The sequence below is a fragment of the Triturus cristatus genome, chromosome 5_2, assembly GCF_964204655.1.
Source record: "Triturus cristatus chromosome 5_2, aTriCri1.1, whole genome shotgun sequence".
Lineage (NCBI taxonomy): Eukaryota > Metazoa > Chordata > Amphibia > Caudata > Salamandridae > Triturus > Triturus cristatus.
The window spans coordinates 759,666,214-759,685,231 of NC_140588.1; the positions used below are offsets into that span (position 1 = coordinate 759,666,214).

The 19,018-nt window shown below is 40.8% G+C and overlaps 1 protein-coding gene across 1 annotated transcript in view; it reads left to right on the top strand.

Annotated features, from left to right (window-relative positions):
- LOC146829232 (plastin-3) overlaps positions 1-19,018 on the top strand; it is a 409,189-nt gene that overhangs the window by 264,811 nt on the left and 125,360 nt on the right. Inside the window, exons 6-8 of the mRNA XM_085607861.1 lie at positions 9,874-9,955; positions 10,082-10,247; positions 10,357-10,499. Coding sequence (XP_085463987.1) covers positions 9,874-9,955; positions 10,082-10,247; positions 10,357-10,499 — 391 coding nt within the window. The remainder of the gene's footprint in view (positions 1-9,873; positions 9,956-10,081; positions 10,248-10,356; positions 10,500-19,018) is intronic.

Below are 19,018 nucleotides of genomic sequence, written 5' to 3' on the forward strand. Positions count from 1 at the left end.
TCTTTAAAAGACCTCCGATAAAGAGACCCTTTGGGGGACCGTTGGGCATTGCAGCGCCGGCCTGACGAGGAGCAACAACAAGCCCAATGATGAAGCAAGACATCCTTCGGGGTGTGTGAGGGCCAACAAGAGGCTACATTGAGTCCTCCCCTTCGGGATTGGATCCTTGACATTGGAGATAGTTCTCTCTGCCTCTTTTCACCTCCCCTCCCCCTCTACACTCTTTCTCTCTCCTTCGCTTTTTTGTTGAGCAGGTGATCATTAATTTTGTTTCACCGCCAACATGGAACAATGTCCTCATTGATTTAACTGAGGAGTTTCCCATACAGCGCCGCACAAGGCAGGGATGTCCACTTTCACCCTTGCTCTTTACACTTGTACTTGAGCCACTGGCTTGTATCCTGCGGCAGCGCTATGCTCAGGCCGCATTACGTTTTCTCCAACGCCCTCTCGCAGTCTCTATTTATGCGGACGACATGGTGCTGTACGTTCGTGACGCCGCTATGCACCTGGCGACGCTCATCAGGGAATATATTCGGTTTGAGTGGTTTTCGGGATTGGGAATAAATAGGTCTAAATCGATCATCTTGCCTCTCATGGACTGCACACCACAATTCGATCTGGACTATCCCCTAGAATGGTGTACTGACACTATCAAATACTTGGGGATATGGCACCCACGCAGCTAATTCCTTGGTCACATTCATGAGTACATTAAACCTCTGCTGAGGAGACACCACAGAATCTTTTACACCTGACACCCGTGTCTCCGCATCAGGGATACATTCGACTGCCTTCCGAAGATCCTGATGCAGAACGCTAACCGTAAAGCTTACTGCGCCTATTTTAGCATCCAACATATCTCGTGACTGTGTGAAAGCAGCTAATAAGGCGTCATTGTCAGGAATGGATCCTGAAGTTCCCGCTGATTCAAAGACCGCAGCTCCAGCACTTGTGAATTTGTCAATGGTGCCATCGCACCCGAGAGCTTATCCTTGGTCATGGTGGTGCAGTACTTCCCCTGCCCCTCTCAGCGTTTTATTCAGGTCCTTCAGAAGCACATGACCTGCCAGACCCCCAAAACGGGGTACTACAGGGCGGCACGAGCAGTCTGTGATCAGGAGTAGCCCCCGCCGTTACTCTGTCAGCAAAACATGTATTTCTCTCGGTAAAGGGGTGAAAAGAAATCTTATGGAAGAGGGTCTACTAGCCTCAGCCAACCCCCAACCAGAAGCCGCACTAGAGCCTGGTCTGGTTGCCTCCGCGGTTCGGGGACTAGCCTCCACATGTCCCTTTAATGAGGCACGTGCCAATCCTAGTTTACCACGCTCAGGCTATTAGTCCAGGAGCACACATGCAGGGCCCTACACAAATCCCCCTCGCCTCCAACACCCAGAGAGTACCAGATGCGCTGTTGCTCTGGGCCCCACGACGTGTTCAGGAGTTTATGTATATGGTAATGTCGCCACCATGCGGCCCTCACAGTCCGAGAGGGCCTCCCCAGTTTCCGCACTGGTATTGTGATGTGATAATCTCTGGCCCGCTGGTATCTGTCAGCAGCAGTGGGTGGCAGCGCCAAGCCCGGTATGCACTGCAGCGAAGATCCAATCTAGCGCAGCGAGGGGCAAGGGAAAGCCGTCTTTCGGGGAAACCAAAAAGGAGAGGGGTAGGATCCCAAGCAGTCATCCAGGAGGGGGCACTCACCACGGGTCTCCCTTGGCGTTCCTGCCACTAGGCCCAAAGAGGTCTAAACTTGTTTTCATGGATGTGGGCAGCGGGCCCGTCTACATCCGCCCCCTCGGCCAGAAGATGTTTTATGAAGAATGTGAGCAAGAGACTGCAGGGATATTAAGAACAAATTTAATTATTTGCTTGTAGTCCTACTGAAGGTATTGGGCTAGATTCGTTTCATCTGTTTTTTTCTGGAAGAAATTCCAGTCTCGCACTGGTTTTTTGTAATGTGATTATAATAATATTAACACTCTATCCATAAGAGTGAGTGAAAGAAAACAGCCAACACATGTTTCACCCCTTTACATGGCCATCCAGCCTGGGGATTCCTCCGGGCGGGTAAAATACTCGGAATGTCAGTCAACGTCCGACTCCAGCTGACTGCCACAACCCGAACCCGCATTATGCCCGTGACTTAAAGATTCCTAGGACTTTTATCAAAAACGACGTTGACTGACATTCCGAGTATTTTACCCCCCCTGAGGAAGCCCCAGGCCGGATGGCCATGTAAAGGGGTGAAACACGTGTTGGCTGTTTTCTTTCACTCACTCTTATGGATAGTGTCAAAAACCAGTGCGTGATTGGAATTTCTTCCAGAAAAAACAGATGAAACTAATCTTGCCCAGACACTTGTTGAACCTTGCTCACATTAGGGGGTTAGGGGTTTTTCCCCCATCTAGGGCATGAACCAAAAAAAGAGAATCTATGCTCATTTTCCGGCCAGTAAGGGATTGGGACCTTCTTGCCCCTTATCTCTATAAACTACTGAAGTTATTCACCTTTGTCACTTTCCTTCCTTGGTAACATTTGAGATATTCCTTCCTCTGTTATTTATCTTCATGACAGTTTATCTTGAAACACAGTTCTTTGTCAAGGGTAAACGTCTGTTAAATAAAAAAGCCCTATGTTAAATATTTGAGCCTTCTAATGGTGAATAGCTGATTGATGGAATGATGCATCTTACATCAGTGGTTCCTATTATCTAATCAATTTGCATAGAGAAAAATAAAGTACGAGTACAATGTTTTATTGGACTGAAGCTTTTTCACAACTGGAATTGGCTGAAACAGCAAGAAGTATAGATGGATGCGGGATAGCCTAGTATGCGGTCCCTGCCTTCCTGTTTGGTGAGGTATGAAATGCTGAGTGCTTCACTGTAAGCAGGGAATGACTTATCTGTCCTCGGGCCTAAATCAGTAACACAGTAGCATCCTAAATGAAGCCAGGAGAGAAGAAAAGTATTCACCAGTAACATTTTATCAGGTCATTAAACCCTGTTAAAGGCCTATTAGGTCCCCACACATTGCTCCCTTATCCCCTATACCTCTGCAGGATGACTGTGAGGTCTTCAGTGCCAGTTAGTGAAAGATGAGTGAAATGAAAGAGTTGGTATTAAAGAATTTAAACTGGGTTTACATGCTTGAACATACATAAACAAGAATGCTTAGCTCTCCAACTCCATTGCAACACTCATTAGTTAACCTGCTGACCAGATGGTTTCTGTATTACTAATAATCTATTGTAGCAGTCAACAACACATTGTTAACCACCTACACGATGAGACCTGCAGAAAGAACCTTAAATGCACTCCGACTCTATCCTTAAAAATAGAAATTGATGCTTTTCTGGACATTGGCCTGGGAAGCATTTGGATTGATCTGGCATGCCTTGAATGAATCGCCCCCTTTTCTAATACCTATATCTCAGTCAAAATCAAGATTAAATGCAATACAAAATGAGCACATTTAAACAGCAGCAACATTCCTTGTTTAACTAAGAGCTCATTCCACCTCCATCCACCATCTCTCATGTAGTGATTTGAACTAAGAATAATTAGACACTGTTATCCATTTATCATGCTGCACCCCTCCTGAAGTCCAGTGTTATCTATTTTGATCCTTTGCCATGAGAGTCCTCTTCAGACAACACTGCAACCTCAGGTTACATAGAAATACATTAACATTTTAAAGTATTCTACCAAAGATCGAGAACATTCCTATTTGCCAACCTAGCTGCCATTTATTTCATAAACGCCTTCAAAAAAAATGTAAACATCAGGTTATCAAAGGACTCCAGATTAATCAGCAGCTGGCATAGGGGAACAAGAAATAAACAAAACCACTATCCGCATATTATAGCTATGCAGCAATCAATTGAGGGCAATAACGTTCTCAAATATATTACTTCATCAAAATCACAAGCATAAAAAGTGCATAGCGATTATTTTTCAAAATGTGAAAGCTATTAATTCATATATTGCACCAAGTTATAAAGTGCCACTGGGCAAATTGAAGAGTAGTTCAGTCACAATGTAAGTGAAATCCATGGCCACTCTAAACAAGCATTGGCATAGCCAATAGGTCTCGCCTTTGGGACCTTATAAGTATTTAACCATGCAAAAGTGAATGTTGTTGCACCAAGGATATTGTGCTGCATAACTAAATACTTATAAGGTCCCAAAAGCGAGACCTATTGGCTATGCCAATGCTTATTTTTTTGTATGTGCGAAATTATGCAGAGTTTTGCCCACCCCATCTATCCTCTAAGATGATGTTTTGTACATCTTCTATGATGACATTTGCCCCAAGTAATCGGAAATATCCATGTATACAGTACTGCTTTTTTTCAGTGAGCACAGAGTTCACGGGGAAAAAAAGTCTTCGGCCCAATACCAAGCTTGCAGGCTGTGCTGTGAGAAAGGTATCTCTGTATGGGTATATCTGCTCACTTCTATGCACTGACGCCACTAGTTGAATTGTGGTCTATAAACAAAAGTAATAACACTGCTCTGCTATCTAATAACAGAACAACTCATTCTTAAATAATCAGCCCAACCATTTGTGCCTTTGTTTTTCGAGCCTGGGACCATGAGCTTCTTGCTCCTGTCCCCGGATGTACTTTGCAGAGCAGGTCACCTCTGTCCCATCTGCGCAGCTGGTAGTGTTATGTAGACCTCTGCGCATTGTGTTGTATGTTCAATCGTTTTTTTTTTTTAATTGGGGTTGTATTGTCGATTTTTAACACGATCCGCCACTTTTTGGCGTGTCTGCCTTGTGTTTTTTAATTAATATTATTATTCCTGATCTTCTTTTCATGTTGCAAGTTTAATGGTGCATTATCACTAATGCCATATCTCTCTCCTAAAATTAATACATAAATGCAGTTATAAGGTAGTGGGGTACATGGGGAAGACCCCTGATGCATAAGGTGCACAAAAATGTGCTGCCAGTCAGGGATGTTGAACCAGAGAATCGGGAGTATTCTCGGAGATGCTACAGTGTCCGGTGCCTCAGGGAGAGAGGTGGCTTTAAGGCGCTACAACACTGAAGAGCAGACTGCACGAAGGACTTGGAAAGGTTTGTGTGTGAGTGGCGGACTCCGCCTTTTGGCTGTAGCCGGCTCTGTAGTGGGAGGCAGCTGGAGGGCTGGCCAATCTCAACCCTTCTGCTTGTATATTCCAACGGAGCCTCTTGTGCTGTGCCATGCTGAGAAAAAGCATGCCAGCGGCAAGGCCAATGAAAGCCTGGGCTGCGGGAGCTCGAAGTGAGCGCTCTGCCCATGAATACAGACCAGCTGAACTCAGGAGAATATCCTGGCATTTCTTCAGCTCAGCCACAACGACGTTTCATTTCATATAAAAATAATATTCTGTGTACAGCGTTTGTGAGGCTCCGCTTCTGTTAAGTTAAAAAACGAAAATAATCATTTGCATTGCTGCCATTGTCCTAATGAGATTTCTTGAAAAACGTAATGCATGACATGAAGCCCACGTAAAGGAAGATAATGGATGCATTGTTTGAATGATTTGCTCTAGCATTGGCATAAAAACAGACCCGTTTTTTTCCAAAACAAAGCACCTCCATACCTGTTCTCACTCCATTTCGGTGGGGGAGGGGCAGAGCAAGGCGCTTGGGAGAGCAAAGCTTAATGAGCCATGAAAGCCACATGGCGGCTGCGCGCGTGCATGCTCCCGTGAACGCAAGCGCTAGGCCAGGAAAAGATTGTGGTAGCACTTTGAAAACCTACCTACTAAATGTCTCGCAGAGCAGCGCATTCGCTGGCTCAGCGAGACCTAAAAAATAAGGGCTGCACAACTAAGGTCACTGTTCAACTATTTGACTAAAGTTGCTAAAGCAATTGAATTGCAATCTAGTTCCAGACTTCAGCAAATGCTCAGTGCGATTTCGGTTGGCTTCCCAGTTAATACAATTGCGGCTTCCGTTCCAACAATTTTATATACCAATGAATCTGCAAAGGATATTAGCAGTAACTAATTAAAATTATTGACAGTACTATACTAAGATGTAGTATTTAACCATATGCTCAAAGGTAAAGTATATGCCTCCTTCATACAAACAGGCATGCTGTGCTAGGCATTTTCTTGTGCTAGTAGAGCTGATGTTACATCAGATTGTGTACCTCCGGACAGCTAACAGTAAAAACAAATGATCTAGCGCTGAAACATGTACTATTATTGTGCCCTAATAATTGAGCAAAAGACCCCATAGATTTCAAAAGCGAATGGTTTACTAAATCACTACGTTGTGGTTACATCGTGGCTTAGTGCAGCAAAGCTCTGTGACCAGGGTTCTCATCCCAGTGCGTTTAAAAAGATGCACAATTTAAACCTAATTTAACCACTTCCACATCATGTGGACAGATGCGTATGCTCTATTAATGGATGGAAGTTATAGATGCTGGAAGTTTCCAGTGTGTGCTTGAGACACTAGACAGCAAAAGCCTAAAACATACCTCCGCATTCTTGAATCATTTCCATGTTCAGAAACTAGAGAGTGGCATATGCAAATAAACTTGCATCTGGCTGATGAAAGTTAATGGAAAAAAAACACCTGGATTATTGCTAACAAAGCAATTAATACATGGAACTAGGATACAACCCCAAATAAAGGACACTGCTTCAAATGCACTGCGATGTCAATGCTGCATAGTACAATCGTATCAATAAAATGAGAAGGCAATTATTTACAATATTGCAAAAGGCGGACTTAACCTAAAAGGCACCCAGTATTTGGCAATCCAAGTATATCTTCTTTAATTCTCTACATCAATATACGTATCGTAGGAAAATCCATGCTCAATTACTTAAAGATGTGTGCGGTATAAGTAAAGAAACAAGGTCCCTTCATGCGTAATTATTACTGAACAAATTTAATATTAGGAAAAATGACTTGTGTAGCAGCATTACACAAAGACATGGAATAGTCAATACAACACCCTGACGTTGGAATGTACAAATAAGTCTGAGGTGCCAACCAATGTATTTATAAGCAAGGAAACCATAATTCGTTTTTAATCTAACATACAGCACTTTTCCAATGAATGCTAAAGATTTGAAGAAATATAGGCAGTACCATAAAACTATTAATGTATCAAACTGTCCAAGTCCCTATACGATATGTCCCTCATTTGTGACTACACCTCTTGAGCACTGTCGGTGCCATTGCAAGCCATCTACGCCAGTGCAAGATCATCCCCAGGATCCCTGAAATGTCAAACACCACCATGTATGCTTTGAGAGGAATTTTACACCCACAAGCAGATTTAATTTCATCATGCACATCTATTCAGTAGCATGCCACCAAAGGGCATGACCAGAGAACATTTAAAATACCAGGCACCCCTCCATTCCGGTGACATTGCCAACAGCTAGATTTAGGGTTTAAATTAAACAGATGTAGTAGTTGTGGCGTCCAGTGCCACCAAAAGGTAACATTAAAAAAGCTAAGCTTTAATCTTCTTCCCTCTGTCCATCTCCATGATATCCTAGGAGTGACTTCCCCTGCTCTGTATGCTCTTGTGATACTGTCCTGCCATTGTTGCTGAAGATGTAGGGGAAGTTAAATGGTGACTATGATTGTCCCAACAGCGTTGATACAACCTTTGATGTTGATACCACTTATTTAGGTATGACTTTATTGGGGAGGTAGTGGGATTATATGGTACTGTCCCAAAACAGATTTAAGACAAAGGGCAATTTGACGATACCACCATCTCCAAATGGTCAGTATACCGTATCCTGATTGAATATCTTTGAAGTGTTTCAGAGTTCCTTCCAGTAGTATGTCTTTGATTTGACTTGTACTTGCTGTGGACCTGCCCAACCAAAAGAACCGAGAGCCCCATCCTAATTTTAGTGTTAGTCCACAGTGGAGCTTCCCCATGTAAATTAGAATACATTTTAAGCATTTCATGCACTGCATGCCAGATTGTTCAGAATAATTTAGTACAGGATTATGCATGACTCTGGAGTCCCTAACTTCCCCATAAAGGATTCCTAATACGTCTGAAAGATGTTTTTCCATCACCAAACATGCAGGGAAGCACACCACTCCCTCCAACTCCCACGAAACATCTTTGTCAAGGGGGCAAGCCTGTGCACTAGTTAATGAGTGCGTATGAGGCAGTCTGAGAGCGTAACATTTTTATAATTTGAGGTGTGGTCTCGTTTTGTTGTCTTGTTCCAGCTAACCTTTCAGTGGTGGTTATGTCCCTCAGTAGTGCTGTAGGAATTGCCACTGCGAAAATCCTACAGACCTGATGTAACATGGGTGCCACATTCATTTTTAAGTCTCACCTGAGACAGTGCTATCACTTGAGATTTGTTGCTCCTTTTAAAAAAATTCTAAAAAGGGCTTACAGCCCACGCATTACTTATTATTGGTTGGCTTCCTCGTCATGCAGATTCATCGGTCAGCAGCAGCTGGTTTCGTTTTGCTGGTCTAGCTCCAGATGACTTTGGAAGGACTTCGGTTTCACATTCTTTAGATACGAGACACTCACACACACTCACACTTAAACACACACACACACACACATTATACACACACGCTTTTTTGTGTGAATGAGTACCTTTTTGTGTGAATGAGTTTGTGTACTGTATTCTTGCAAGCATGCTTTTTTGAACCTCATGCGGATTCTTTCTTGGAAGAAGTTGGCTGATGTGGTCTCTTGAAAGCAGAAAGTCACCAGACAGGAAACGGAAAAAAGCAGAACCGCAAAGCTGTCAGCCCTATGACAGAAACAATCGCCTTGAGGTAATTCTTGAATGCCTGCTATGTTGTCAATAATAAGAGCTTCTGGTCTTTGGAAGCAAAGGTTTCATTGTCTTTCTGGGTGCTACAGATTCCTTACATAATGTCACTCTGAGTTAAGTAAGCACACATTACATATTTGCCATATTTGCTGGCTTGCCTTCCTTTCTTTACAAACGAGCATTGACCGTGCCAGTGGCTTTGCATTAACATTATAAAGGTGCGACCTATTGGCTTTGCGAATTCTTGTTTTCACCTCCAAGTTCCTCCAAAATAGTCTGGGACTGGTGGACACTGGTAATTGAGACTTACTCAATGGAGGCTGCACTAGCTAATCTCAGGGGGACTCGGTCTTTGATGAAACACGAAAAGAACTGGGGATCATTTATGGAATAGTGCTGCTCCCCCTTTGTGTTTAATTTTGCTTACTGGGCCGGCTCTTTTTTTTCTTTTCTCTCCCTTCTCTCGTTTTGTAAGCAAATGCATGTATTAATGTATGTTTTACTCACCAGCCTGTTCAAAAAGTAAAAAAAAAAAAAAAAAAAAAAAGTACCAAGCTAAGAGAGGACATCTTTGAAGGTCACTGGGCACTTCTCTGGAGTAACGCAATTTCCTTTGGAATACTGCAGTAAAAATTCTTTCTCTAAACTTAAGTGATTGATTTAGGTAGTCTGTTTCGCTGACTCTACAATTTATTTCAAGCAAGTAATGAGTGTGTACAATGTTTTCTTTTCAATGCTAATATTAATCGATATATAAAATGCAAAATGTCTTCGTACATTCTATCTGTGCACAACATTGGCTGCCTTTAAATGGCTGTAAAATAGGTTTGGCTTGTGTCATTTGATAAAGATAGTGTTTAATCATGTTAATTATGCTTTCTTCAAATATGAGTTTGTCTACAGACTATATGTACTGTAAATGTGTGCAGCCAGTATTCAAGTGGTAAGATAGATATTCTGGCATGGCTTTCTTGTTTACCATTCATTTATATAATAGTATAGTCTATGGGTTATGTGTCTATGGACACATGTTAAAACATCGGTTTAGTTGTTACTCTACTAATTTAATATTGTTTGCTTTCTGATAGTAAAATGATCAACCTCTCTGTTGCTGACACAATTGATGAAAGAGCGATCAACAAGAAAAAACTAACCCCTTTTACAATTCAGGTACCGTCATAAATGCCTTTTAAGTTGAGAACGTTTTATTGTAAAGGCGTTTATACATTGATAAATGTTTACTAGTAATCTGTTTTTTGAAGTCACTAAAGATTTATGTAACTTGATCTTTCACAGGAAAACTTGAACTTGGCCCTGAACTCTGCTTCAGCCATTGGGTGTCATGTTGTCAACATTGGAGCAGAGGACCTCAAGGCTGGCAAACCTCATCTTGTATCCGGTCTCCTTTGGCAGATTATTAAAATTGGGCTGTTTGCAGATATAGAAATAAGCAGGAATGAAGGTCAGTTAAACTGTGTAAAAGCAGAAGAGACCCTTTTTGTTTGTTTTCTGTCTCATTTGTAATTGAGTTGATAAGTAAAATGGTTTTCTCTGGTATTTGTTGCTTACAGCACTGGCTGCTTTGTTGCGAGAGGGAGAGACTCTGGAAGATCTCATGAAATTGTCACCAGAAGAGTTGCTTTTAAGGTGGGCAAACTTCCACTTGGACAACGCAGGCTCAAGCAAAATTAATAACTTCACCTCAGACATCAAGGTATTGTTAAACTGTGGATCGGCGTTCTATGAAATCAATTCTTTGTTTTATGTGTTCTGCAGTTATTGCTCTACTTTACCACCCTTTTGATTGCCTAATTGGTTTACGTTCTTTTTGTTAATGGCACTGTATGCATATGGAGGTTCCAATCACACCTGCAGTTTGCTTCGGTGGAGGACCAGATGAAAAATCTCATACAGTATCTGTTAAGGAATGTATAAAACCTTTAGAAATTGATTTTCTTGTTCTTAAACATTCTCGCCATTCGATTCATACAATTTGATAGTTGTAATGCTAACATACCAAACCTTTGAGTAAAACCTCAGGGATAAGTCTATTTGGCATTCTTTACCTTTCTACTGTAAAGTATCATCCACAGAGGTTTAGCCTACCATTAGCAATTGTTTCCACAGCAAAAAAGCATAAAGGCCCACAAAATGTGGCCACTACTGCTGCATATTTAACCAACTTTTTTGTACTGTAAAGGCATCCTTATCTTCAAATTATGTGCCAAAGTGGTGATAAATGAAATGTTTCATAAGCTTCTCATTATGAATATCATGTTGCTCCCGTGCTTGTAGGAAGCTATTATGCTTTTAAAGCAGGGGTTGGCATTCTGTAATAACCTGTGTTCTAGTGTTTGTGCCTGAGGCTGAGGCTCTGTTGGATTCCTGGCTGGCAAGAGGAAATCCCTGTCTGACAAGCTGTTGGCATTAAAGAGTCTTTAACAACTTCCACATTGTTAGCCTGGTTTCATCCCATCCTCGAAACCAAAATGTTGTGATGGAGCCAGGCTAACAATGTGGAAATTGTTGAAAACCCTTTGATGCCAACAGCCTGTCAGAGTGTATTTCCCTCTTGCCAGCCAAGTGTCTAACTGACCAGCATTGAGCCAGTAGAGGCCTCCAGTTGGTTTTCACCTGTTATGACTAAGAAATTGAATGACCATTTGATGTTGTGTGGAGTGTAAACTAGAACATAGTTTACAGATAAGTTCCTGTTGTCCAAAATGGAGTTGACTGTTTTATTGAAAGGTTTTTCAAAACTTGATCTCTTGAGACCCTACCATAAAATACGCTAACATGAGGACTCCAATCCCCTCACTGCTTTTATGGCCATGGAAGGAACATTTGAAATTACAAGCATGCTGTTTGGATTTTCATCTGCTGCTAATGTTTTCCAAAGGATGATGTCTGAGTTATTCAAGGGGCTAGCAAATGTTGTTTACTTCCAGAAAAACACATTGGTTTTTGGGAGACATTAAAAAAGCTTAACAAAACTTTGACACGAGCTTTAAAAAGATTATCTAAAGCAGGTCTTACCTTCCGAAAACGTAAGTGTACATTTTTGGTAGAGGACATTGATAATCTGGACCATACGATATCTGGAAGTGGCATGGGGTCTCAAGGTGATCTTCTCAACGCATTTCAATTGTCTCCTTTGCCTCACAATAAAGGACAAGCAAGTTAATTCATGGGTCTGTTTGAGTACTACTCCACATCTTTTAAAAGTTTTCCTGCAAATACACAGTTTGAGAGTCATGTTGAGGGAAGGGTTGTACATTCAACTGGGGAAAACGAGCGTTTTGAATTGATCAAAATAGAAATTTGCAGCGCAGGAATAATTGTTCCACTCCAACAAATGTTAAACTGTTTTGCCAGTGGCTGTCAGTGCTTCTGGGTTGGGTGCCATTCTCTCAGCTCCATGGTAATGTGGAAAAGACTGTAGCGTTTGCGTCTCGCTCCCTGGCAGACTCTGAACGCAATTATTCCATCATAGAGCATGAGGCATTGACTGCAGTCTGGAGTGTTGAGCATTTCAGGACATATTTGTGGTGTTTGAATTTGAATCTTCACTGGCTGTGAACCATTGTTAAAGGTTTTGACAACTGGAGGGGAAGGTAAAAGGTATTTGAGACTGCACAGCTTGCTTCTCGTTTGCAAGACTATCCATATTGTGTTGAATATATTCCTGGTTGTAGGCATTCCCAAGCAGATTGCCGCTCTAGTTTACCCTTGGATTAGTGTTAAGTTAAGGAAGCTGTGTTAGCTAAGGAGTAAGAGCGAGCTTTAACGTGGATGGATGATATTGTAGTGTGGTACTGGATCTTTCTCCTCAAAGGAATGTAGTAAAGGAATGAAGGAAAATTTGATGATGATGGAGGTGATCTGTGTGATAGTTAAAGGAGCACGGAGGGAGAGTGCCGTTTCTCCTGGTGTCAGGCCATTCATTAATTTTGGATGAACTCCTATTAGGTGGGCATGATGTAGTAACGAGAAATGACAAATCTGTTCCTCCAAAAGGTTGAAAAGGAAAATGTTCCTATTATCTCATAAGACTTTGAGCAAGCAGAGAACAAAATAAACCTTTTGATGGCCTGGTGTGGATGAACATACCATGAGGTGGGTTAAGAGTTGCTGTGTTTGCAAAGAAAGTGTTGAGAGACTCAAAACTGGTTCACAGGATGAGTACAGTCCCATTGTGGATCCTGGAAACACATGGAGTACCATATATATGGACTTTAGTGGACCTTTGACTAATCTAAGGAGTGAGTTGAGATTCGATTTGATTTTAGTAGATGTACATTCTAGATGGTTGGTAGTCAAGTTTGTGAGAGATGACAAAGGCTACCATTTCTGTTTTTAGGGATGTGTTCAGAAATTAGTTTTTTCCTCATTTACTCATTAAGTGTAGTGCTCATCTTATGTCTCATCACATGAAGTCTGTTGTTGATTGTTGTTGGATGAAGCATCATCACACTGTATTGTATATTCCACAGGCTAATCACCTTGAGAGGGAAAATCGCCTTGTTAATGGAGCCATACAGATTGGTTTTGAGGGTGGATGTGGAGAGATTGGTGAATGAGATGGTGCGGGCACATCATACTACAGAAAATGGTGTTAGTGTGAGGAGAACAAAGCGAACAGTAGTTCTTCGAGAGATACTATTAAAGAAACTTTAGCTCCTGAAAGGGTTTCCTGGAGGGTTCTTGAGGTAGGTGATTGGGTCTTCTGGAACACGGAAGAGTGGGCGTTGATTTGTCTGTTTCATGGCCCATTCAAGTTGAAGGACGTGCATGATTGGGGTCTTAAACTTGAAGATGGCAATAAATGGAACAGATGGTGGGTGGCTCTTTTCCAGAAAAAAGGGTATGTGAAAGTAAGACGTTTAAGGAGTGAGCGGTTTTATATTGATGAGTACAGTGAATTGGTGAGAAATGTCAATGATGGAGAAATGGTGGAGAGGTGGTGGAAGAGGAGATGGACATTTGGGCTTGGGGGTATGTTAAGGAGTAGAAAATAGAACTGGGGTAATTAATTGTGTGCAGAGACATCGTAGACCACCATCGTACTTGTTTATGCATTATGTACAAGGTTAACTTTGTACCTCATTGAGAGCATCATCGGATATGTTGTGTTTTTTAACTTAATTTTCTTGGGATTGTTAGTTTTTTTATATTTATATATATATATATATATATATATATATATATATATATATATATATATATATATATATATATATATATATATATTGTATTCTGTTTTTTATTTGTTTGGTATAGAAAGGAGAGGTATGTATTATGCCTTTAAGGCAATGGTTGGACTTCTGTAGTAACCTGTGTTCTAACATCTGTGCCCGGAACGAAGGTTCTGTGCTTCTCAGTTGGACTTCTGTCTGCCAAGAGGGAATCCCGCTCTGACAGGCTGTTAGCATTAAAGGATCTTCAACAATTTCTACATTGTTAGCCTAGTTCCATCACAATAAAGCCCTTATCTATACTGGATATTTTTGGAGAGAAGTAATCCTGGACCATGCTTCAGTGTTTCTGGAACCTTAGTGATTTCTTCCTTGACGGATTGTGATGGTGCCAGAACACAGTCCATGCTTAAATTATATGGGAAATTGCTTAAGAGTTAAAGATTTTACATACTGAACTATACCTAGAATTTTCCTGTTTTCAGTTTTTGATGATTGTTTTCCATTGGTTTCCTTATTTATGAAAATCTGTTTATTTTGTATACAGCTGCTCATCCCAAAAAAACTCAACAGCTGTGATTTTCAATGTTTACAAAACATATATCTTTTATTTCAGTGTGTATTCAACATTCATATGTCATTTAATGGTGAACAATTGTAGGTTACATATATATGTAGTGTCCTTTCCATTGGCAATGTGTTCAGTAGACTTATTCTAAACTGTATTAAGCCTAGTCTCTCTGTGTTTTATGGCTATAGTAATCTGACCCATTCAGATTGTTCTCTTTCATGTGTACGGCCTCTTGCGCTTCCCTACACATATTCTAACATTCTCTGCCACTCTCTCAGAACTCTGCTTGGTTTACAGTACTATTAATTGCTTAAGATTTAAAAATCAAATATTAGTAAAAAAAAAAAGCTTGTGCATCAAAGAGGCCTAATTTCTCCTTAATGTAAAATTCATAGGCGTGAGCACTAGTGCTCACAATATGGTACCTTGTTGAACTTTTAAATCCCCAATATGCACCAAAATATAAGTGGGATCCATAAATGTGTAAACACCTAGGTCCATAATCTTTCTGCATGCTATCCAGATGATTTTCTGAGGTCTTTGCATGTATACACCAAAGTAGTGCTACAATAATATAAATCGTTGTTGCTGCCAAATGGCCATGTCGTGTGCCACTTTCAGCCTGGCATTTTAACCAAAAACAAATGATGCCCTTGGACTTATTGTGTTTTGCTCTTAACATTGTCAAACGTGACTTTGGACCACCTGCCATCTGAGTACTGTTACGGTCTCATGTCCAGTGTTCCATCGCACTTTCCTGTGGTACCTGTCACTCCACCATGTCTTGCATGATTAAACATGTAATGTTTAGTAGTCCTGCTGTGGATTCTCACCTGTAAATAGGGATCCTTGTGAATTTGCAATGTTGCCAATTAGTGATCAAATAAAAAGCCTTGCTGAAAGATCAAACACAAATGTAATTACCCCAAGTTACCTACAGTGTAGAAAATAGTACTAACTAATTCAAATGTGAAAAGCTGTTCTTTGCAAAACCTTTAAACGCAAACGAAATAATCTTCGACCATTTTACCTTTCTGCTGCCAGTGGTGGTTTTCCCTTAAATAAGAAGGTATCAACTGGAAATGGAAAAGCTTAGTAGGAATTGCGTGACCTGGTCTTCGGGCAAGGTTGAGTGCCAGTAAAGTTCAGATTACCACTTATAATGATCCATCAAACAAGAGCACCTCATCAAAATGGATGCTATTTTTCAATCCTACCCCAAAAGTTGAACTGCATCAGCTTTTGTGCTTCTGCGTTATGAAGAGGAAGACCTTTGCTAGTAACTGTAGGTGAATAGGTTGACAAACATTTATAGTGAAGACTTTGGTAAATAGAGGGATGCTAAAATGCAGGATTAAAAAGTCATTCGAAAGATGATACACTTCTGTAAAGTGTATAACTAGTTAGAAGCCGATCAGTACCTTCTGTTCACATAATTGTGGATTCTGTCACCTGTTGGGGAGGATTCCAAAACAGTCTTTTAAGAAGCGATGCTTAAAAAAGTATCGTAAACACCTTAGTATCAAAAACCGAATACATTTTTCCTGCCAGCACTAAGTTCCATGGTAGTATTTAGCAGCCAATTTTCTTATGTACATTTAAGACTGAGGTCATTTTCATGGTGTCTTATCTTTTACTTATTCAGTTTAAGCTTGGAAACACTGGCACACCAACTGCAAAACAAAGCAGTGACTATTCTTCTGCTGTCTTATGAACTGCAGAACATATTTTAGTTTTCGGTTTTTACCATCCAATGTACTTCTCTAACGGCAGAAAATCTTTGTTGGATGACCCACCATTGTTTAGGGTACCTCCACACTCACTTCAGTGATTACTCCCACATTTGGAAGATCCTTTTACCCTAGAACTCTCCTTATTATGGTGTCTCTTGCAGTGCTCACTGCTTATTGTGAAAAGTAAACTACTGTTTTACTCTAGAACAAAACAGAGTTCGCAGAGTGTGGCAGAGCACGTAAGAGTATGTGTGGGGAAGTGTGAGACCGTAAACATGAGAGAGAACAGAATCCGAATTGGTCAGATTTCTGTAGCCATAAAACACAAAGACTAGGCTTAATAGAGTTTAAAATAAGTCTATTGCACACATTGACAAAGGAAAGGACACTACATGTAACCTGCAATTGTTGTCTCAAGCTGAAGGAGCCAACACCTTGACAAAGTGTATGTTGGGTTGATTTATACTCTTCTGGTCAGTACTAATTTTGTTGTCCACTTTCATTCATACATAAATATATCAGCCTTTAATGGCAAACTGGAGAGCCAGATACTATTGTTTTACTTCTTCCTTTTAAGTTCCGGATTCCTCCTTTGCTATTCCTCATGTACACGATGGGTGGGCGTAATTTGCTGAGTTTCACTTCAGAATTTCGCAGAGTTACATAAAAATTCCACAAGATTCAGCAAAGTTCAGCCACCTGGCAATAATATGCATCTTGCGCTACCCGAGCTGCAATTTGGCGCCGGTAGCGGAAGGAGCACTGAAACATCGGTGCGAACAGCACCATGCATTGAATTGCTCCATGTAAGTTGATTTTGCTGCTGCTCTAGCAAAAAAATCCACTCAAGCAGCAGCAAATATACTCTGGTGGCAGCCCTCTAACTGCGACTGCCCTCGTTAGAAAAGTTTGTTTCGGGACACAAAATCTCGCTTGCGTTTTCTGCATCCTTGTGGGGGGAAAAAATCCACTACGCTGCACAACATGAAATTTGGCCAAAACTCTGTGTTAAAGAGTAACGCGGAGTGACCAAAATTCCTGGAAGTTAACATTGCACCCGCCCCTAATGTATGCAGGATCTTAGCTTTATTGTATGTCGATCACACCAAAATCCTCTGTTTCAAGTTGGATTGCATGCTTGTTATATCCATCCAAAAGCTGGGTTGCTGTTGTGAACTAGTGACAGATGTAAGCAGTACTTTTAACATCCATTGTCAAAGCCAATAGGCCTCGCCTTTGGGCCTTAATGGCTTTGCCTATTGTATTGTAATTGCATTTATATAGCGCTTACTACCCCTGACGAGGCGTTGAAGCGCTTTTTCGGCGAGTAGCACGCTACTCCGGAACCCATAAGGATTAGTGGTGAATTATTATAGTGAAATATGAAAGTAATTTAGTGGTGGATGTTAATCAGTTATTTGGATTGAGAAGGATAGCGGAGGGATAGAGGAGGAAAAAAGGTTTGCATTTTTATAGCACTTGTTACCCCTGATGGGGTGTTGAAGCACTTTTTCAGCGAGTAGCACGCTACTCGGGAACCCATAAAGGATTAGTGGTGAATTAGTATGGTGTAATAAAGTAATTTGAGTGGTGGATATTAGTCAGTTATTTGGATTGAGAAGGATAGCGGAGGGATAGAGGGAAAAAGGGTTACATTTATATAGTGCTTGCTATACCCCTAAAGAGGTGTTGAAACGCTTTTTTTCAGCGAGTAGCATGCTACTCAGAACCCATAAAGGATTAGTGGTGAATTAGTATAGTGAAATATGAAATTTGATAAGTGGACCTGTTAGTCTGTTATTTTGACTGAAAAGGATAGTGGGGGGGATAGAAGGGTGAAGGATTTAGAGATTTTCTTTTTTTTTTCTTTTTTTTTTTTGACGTCATAGCAGTAGTGGGACGCTTGAGATGAGTAAAAATGGATGTGGAGGGGAAGAGTCAGAGGAAAGAGTTTAGAAAAGCTGGTTTTGGGGAATCAGTATAGTAAAAAAGGTGTCGGATGGTGCAAGGAGGGGTAGAGTAGGGGAGAGCCTAGAAAGGGCTATTTTGGGGGTCATAAGTGGTATGGGGTTTGAGATGAATGAGAGTGTGGATGTAGATGATATATTGATAGTGGTATAGGGTGAGGAATAGGGTAGTGGATTTGGGAAGAGTAGTAGAAAGATGTTGGAGATGAGTCGGAGTTGAGGTAGAAGATATATTGAGAGGTATAGGGTATTGCATTAGATATGCTGAATTAGAAGAAAGTAATACATATAGAGATCCAGAAGTACATGGAACATTTATAGATGCAAAAAGGAAGGAAGTATATGTAGATTAAAGAGATTGATAGAGGGATAGGGAGAGAAATAGGGTAGTACATTTTTTTTGTTGAGGAAAATAATAAATACATAGATCCAAGTATATGGAAGGTTTATAGATGCATAAAGGAAATAAGTATAAGTAGATTAAAGATTCATTCAATAAACTGGTTTTCAAGTGTTTTACTCAAAAATGTATGTTAATTTTTTTTTAACATAATTATTAGACTTGTTTATACAAAGCAATACACATGTATAAGTACATATCTGTAGCACACAAAAATGCTTATATACACCGGGATATGCTGTATGTTTCTGTTTGCGTATGGTGCTTATGTGGGGAAGAGCCAATTCTTGAGTAGTTTTTTGAAGATAAGGTGGATCTTATGTTGGGGGTAAAGAGTTCCATATTGTAACTGCTTGGACAGCGAAGG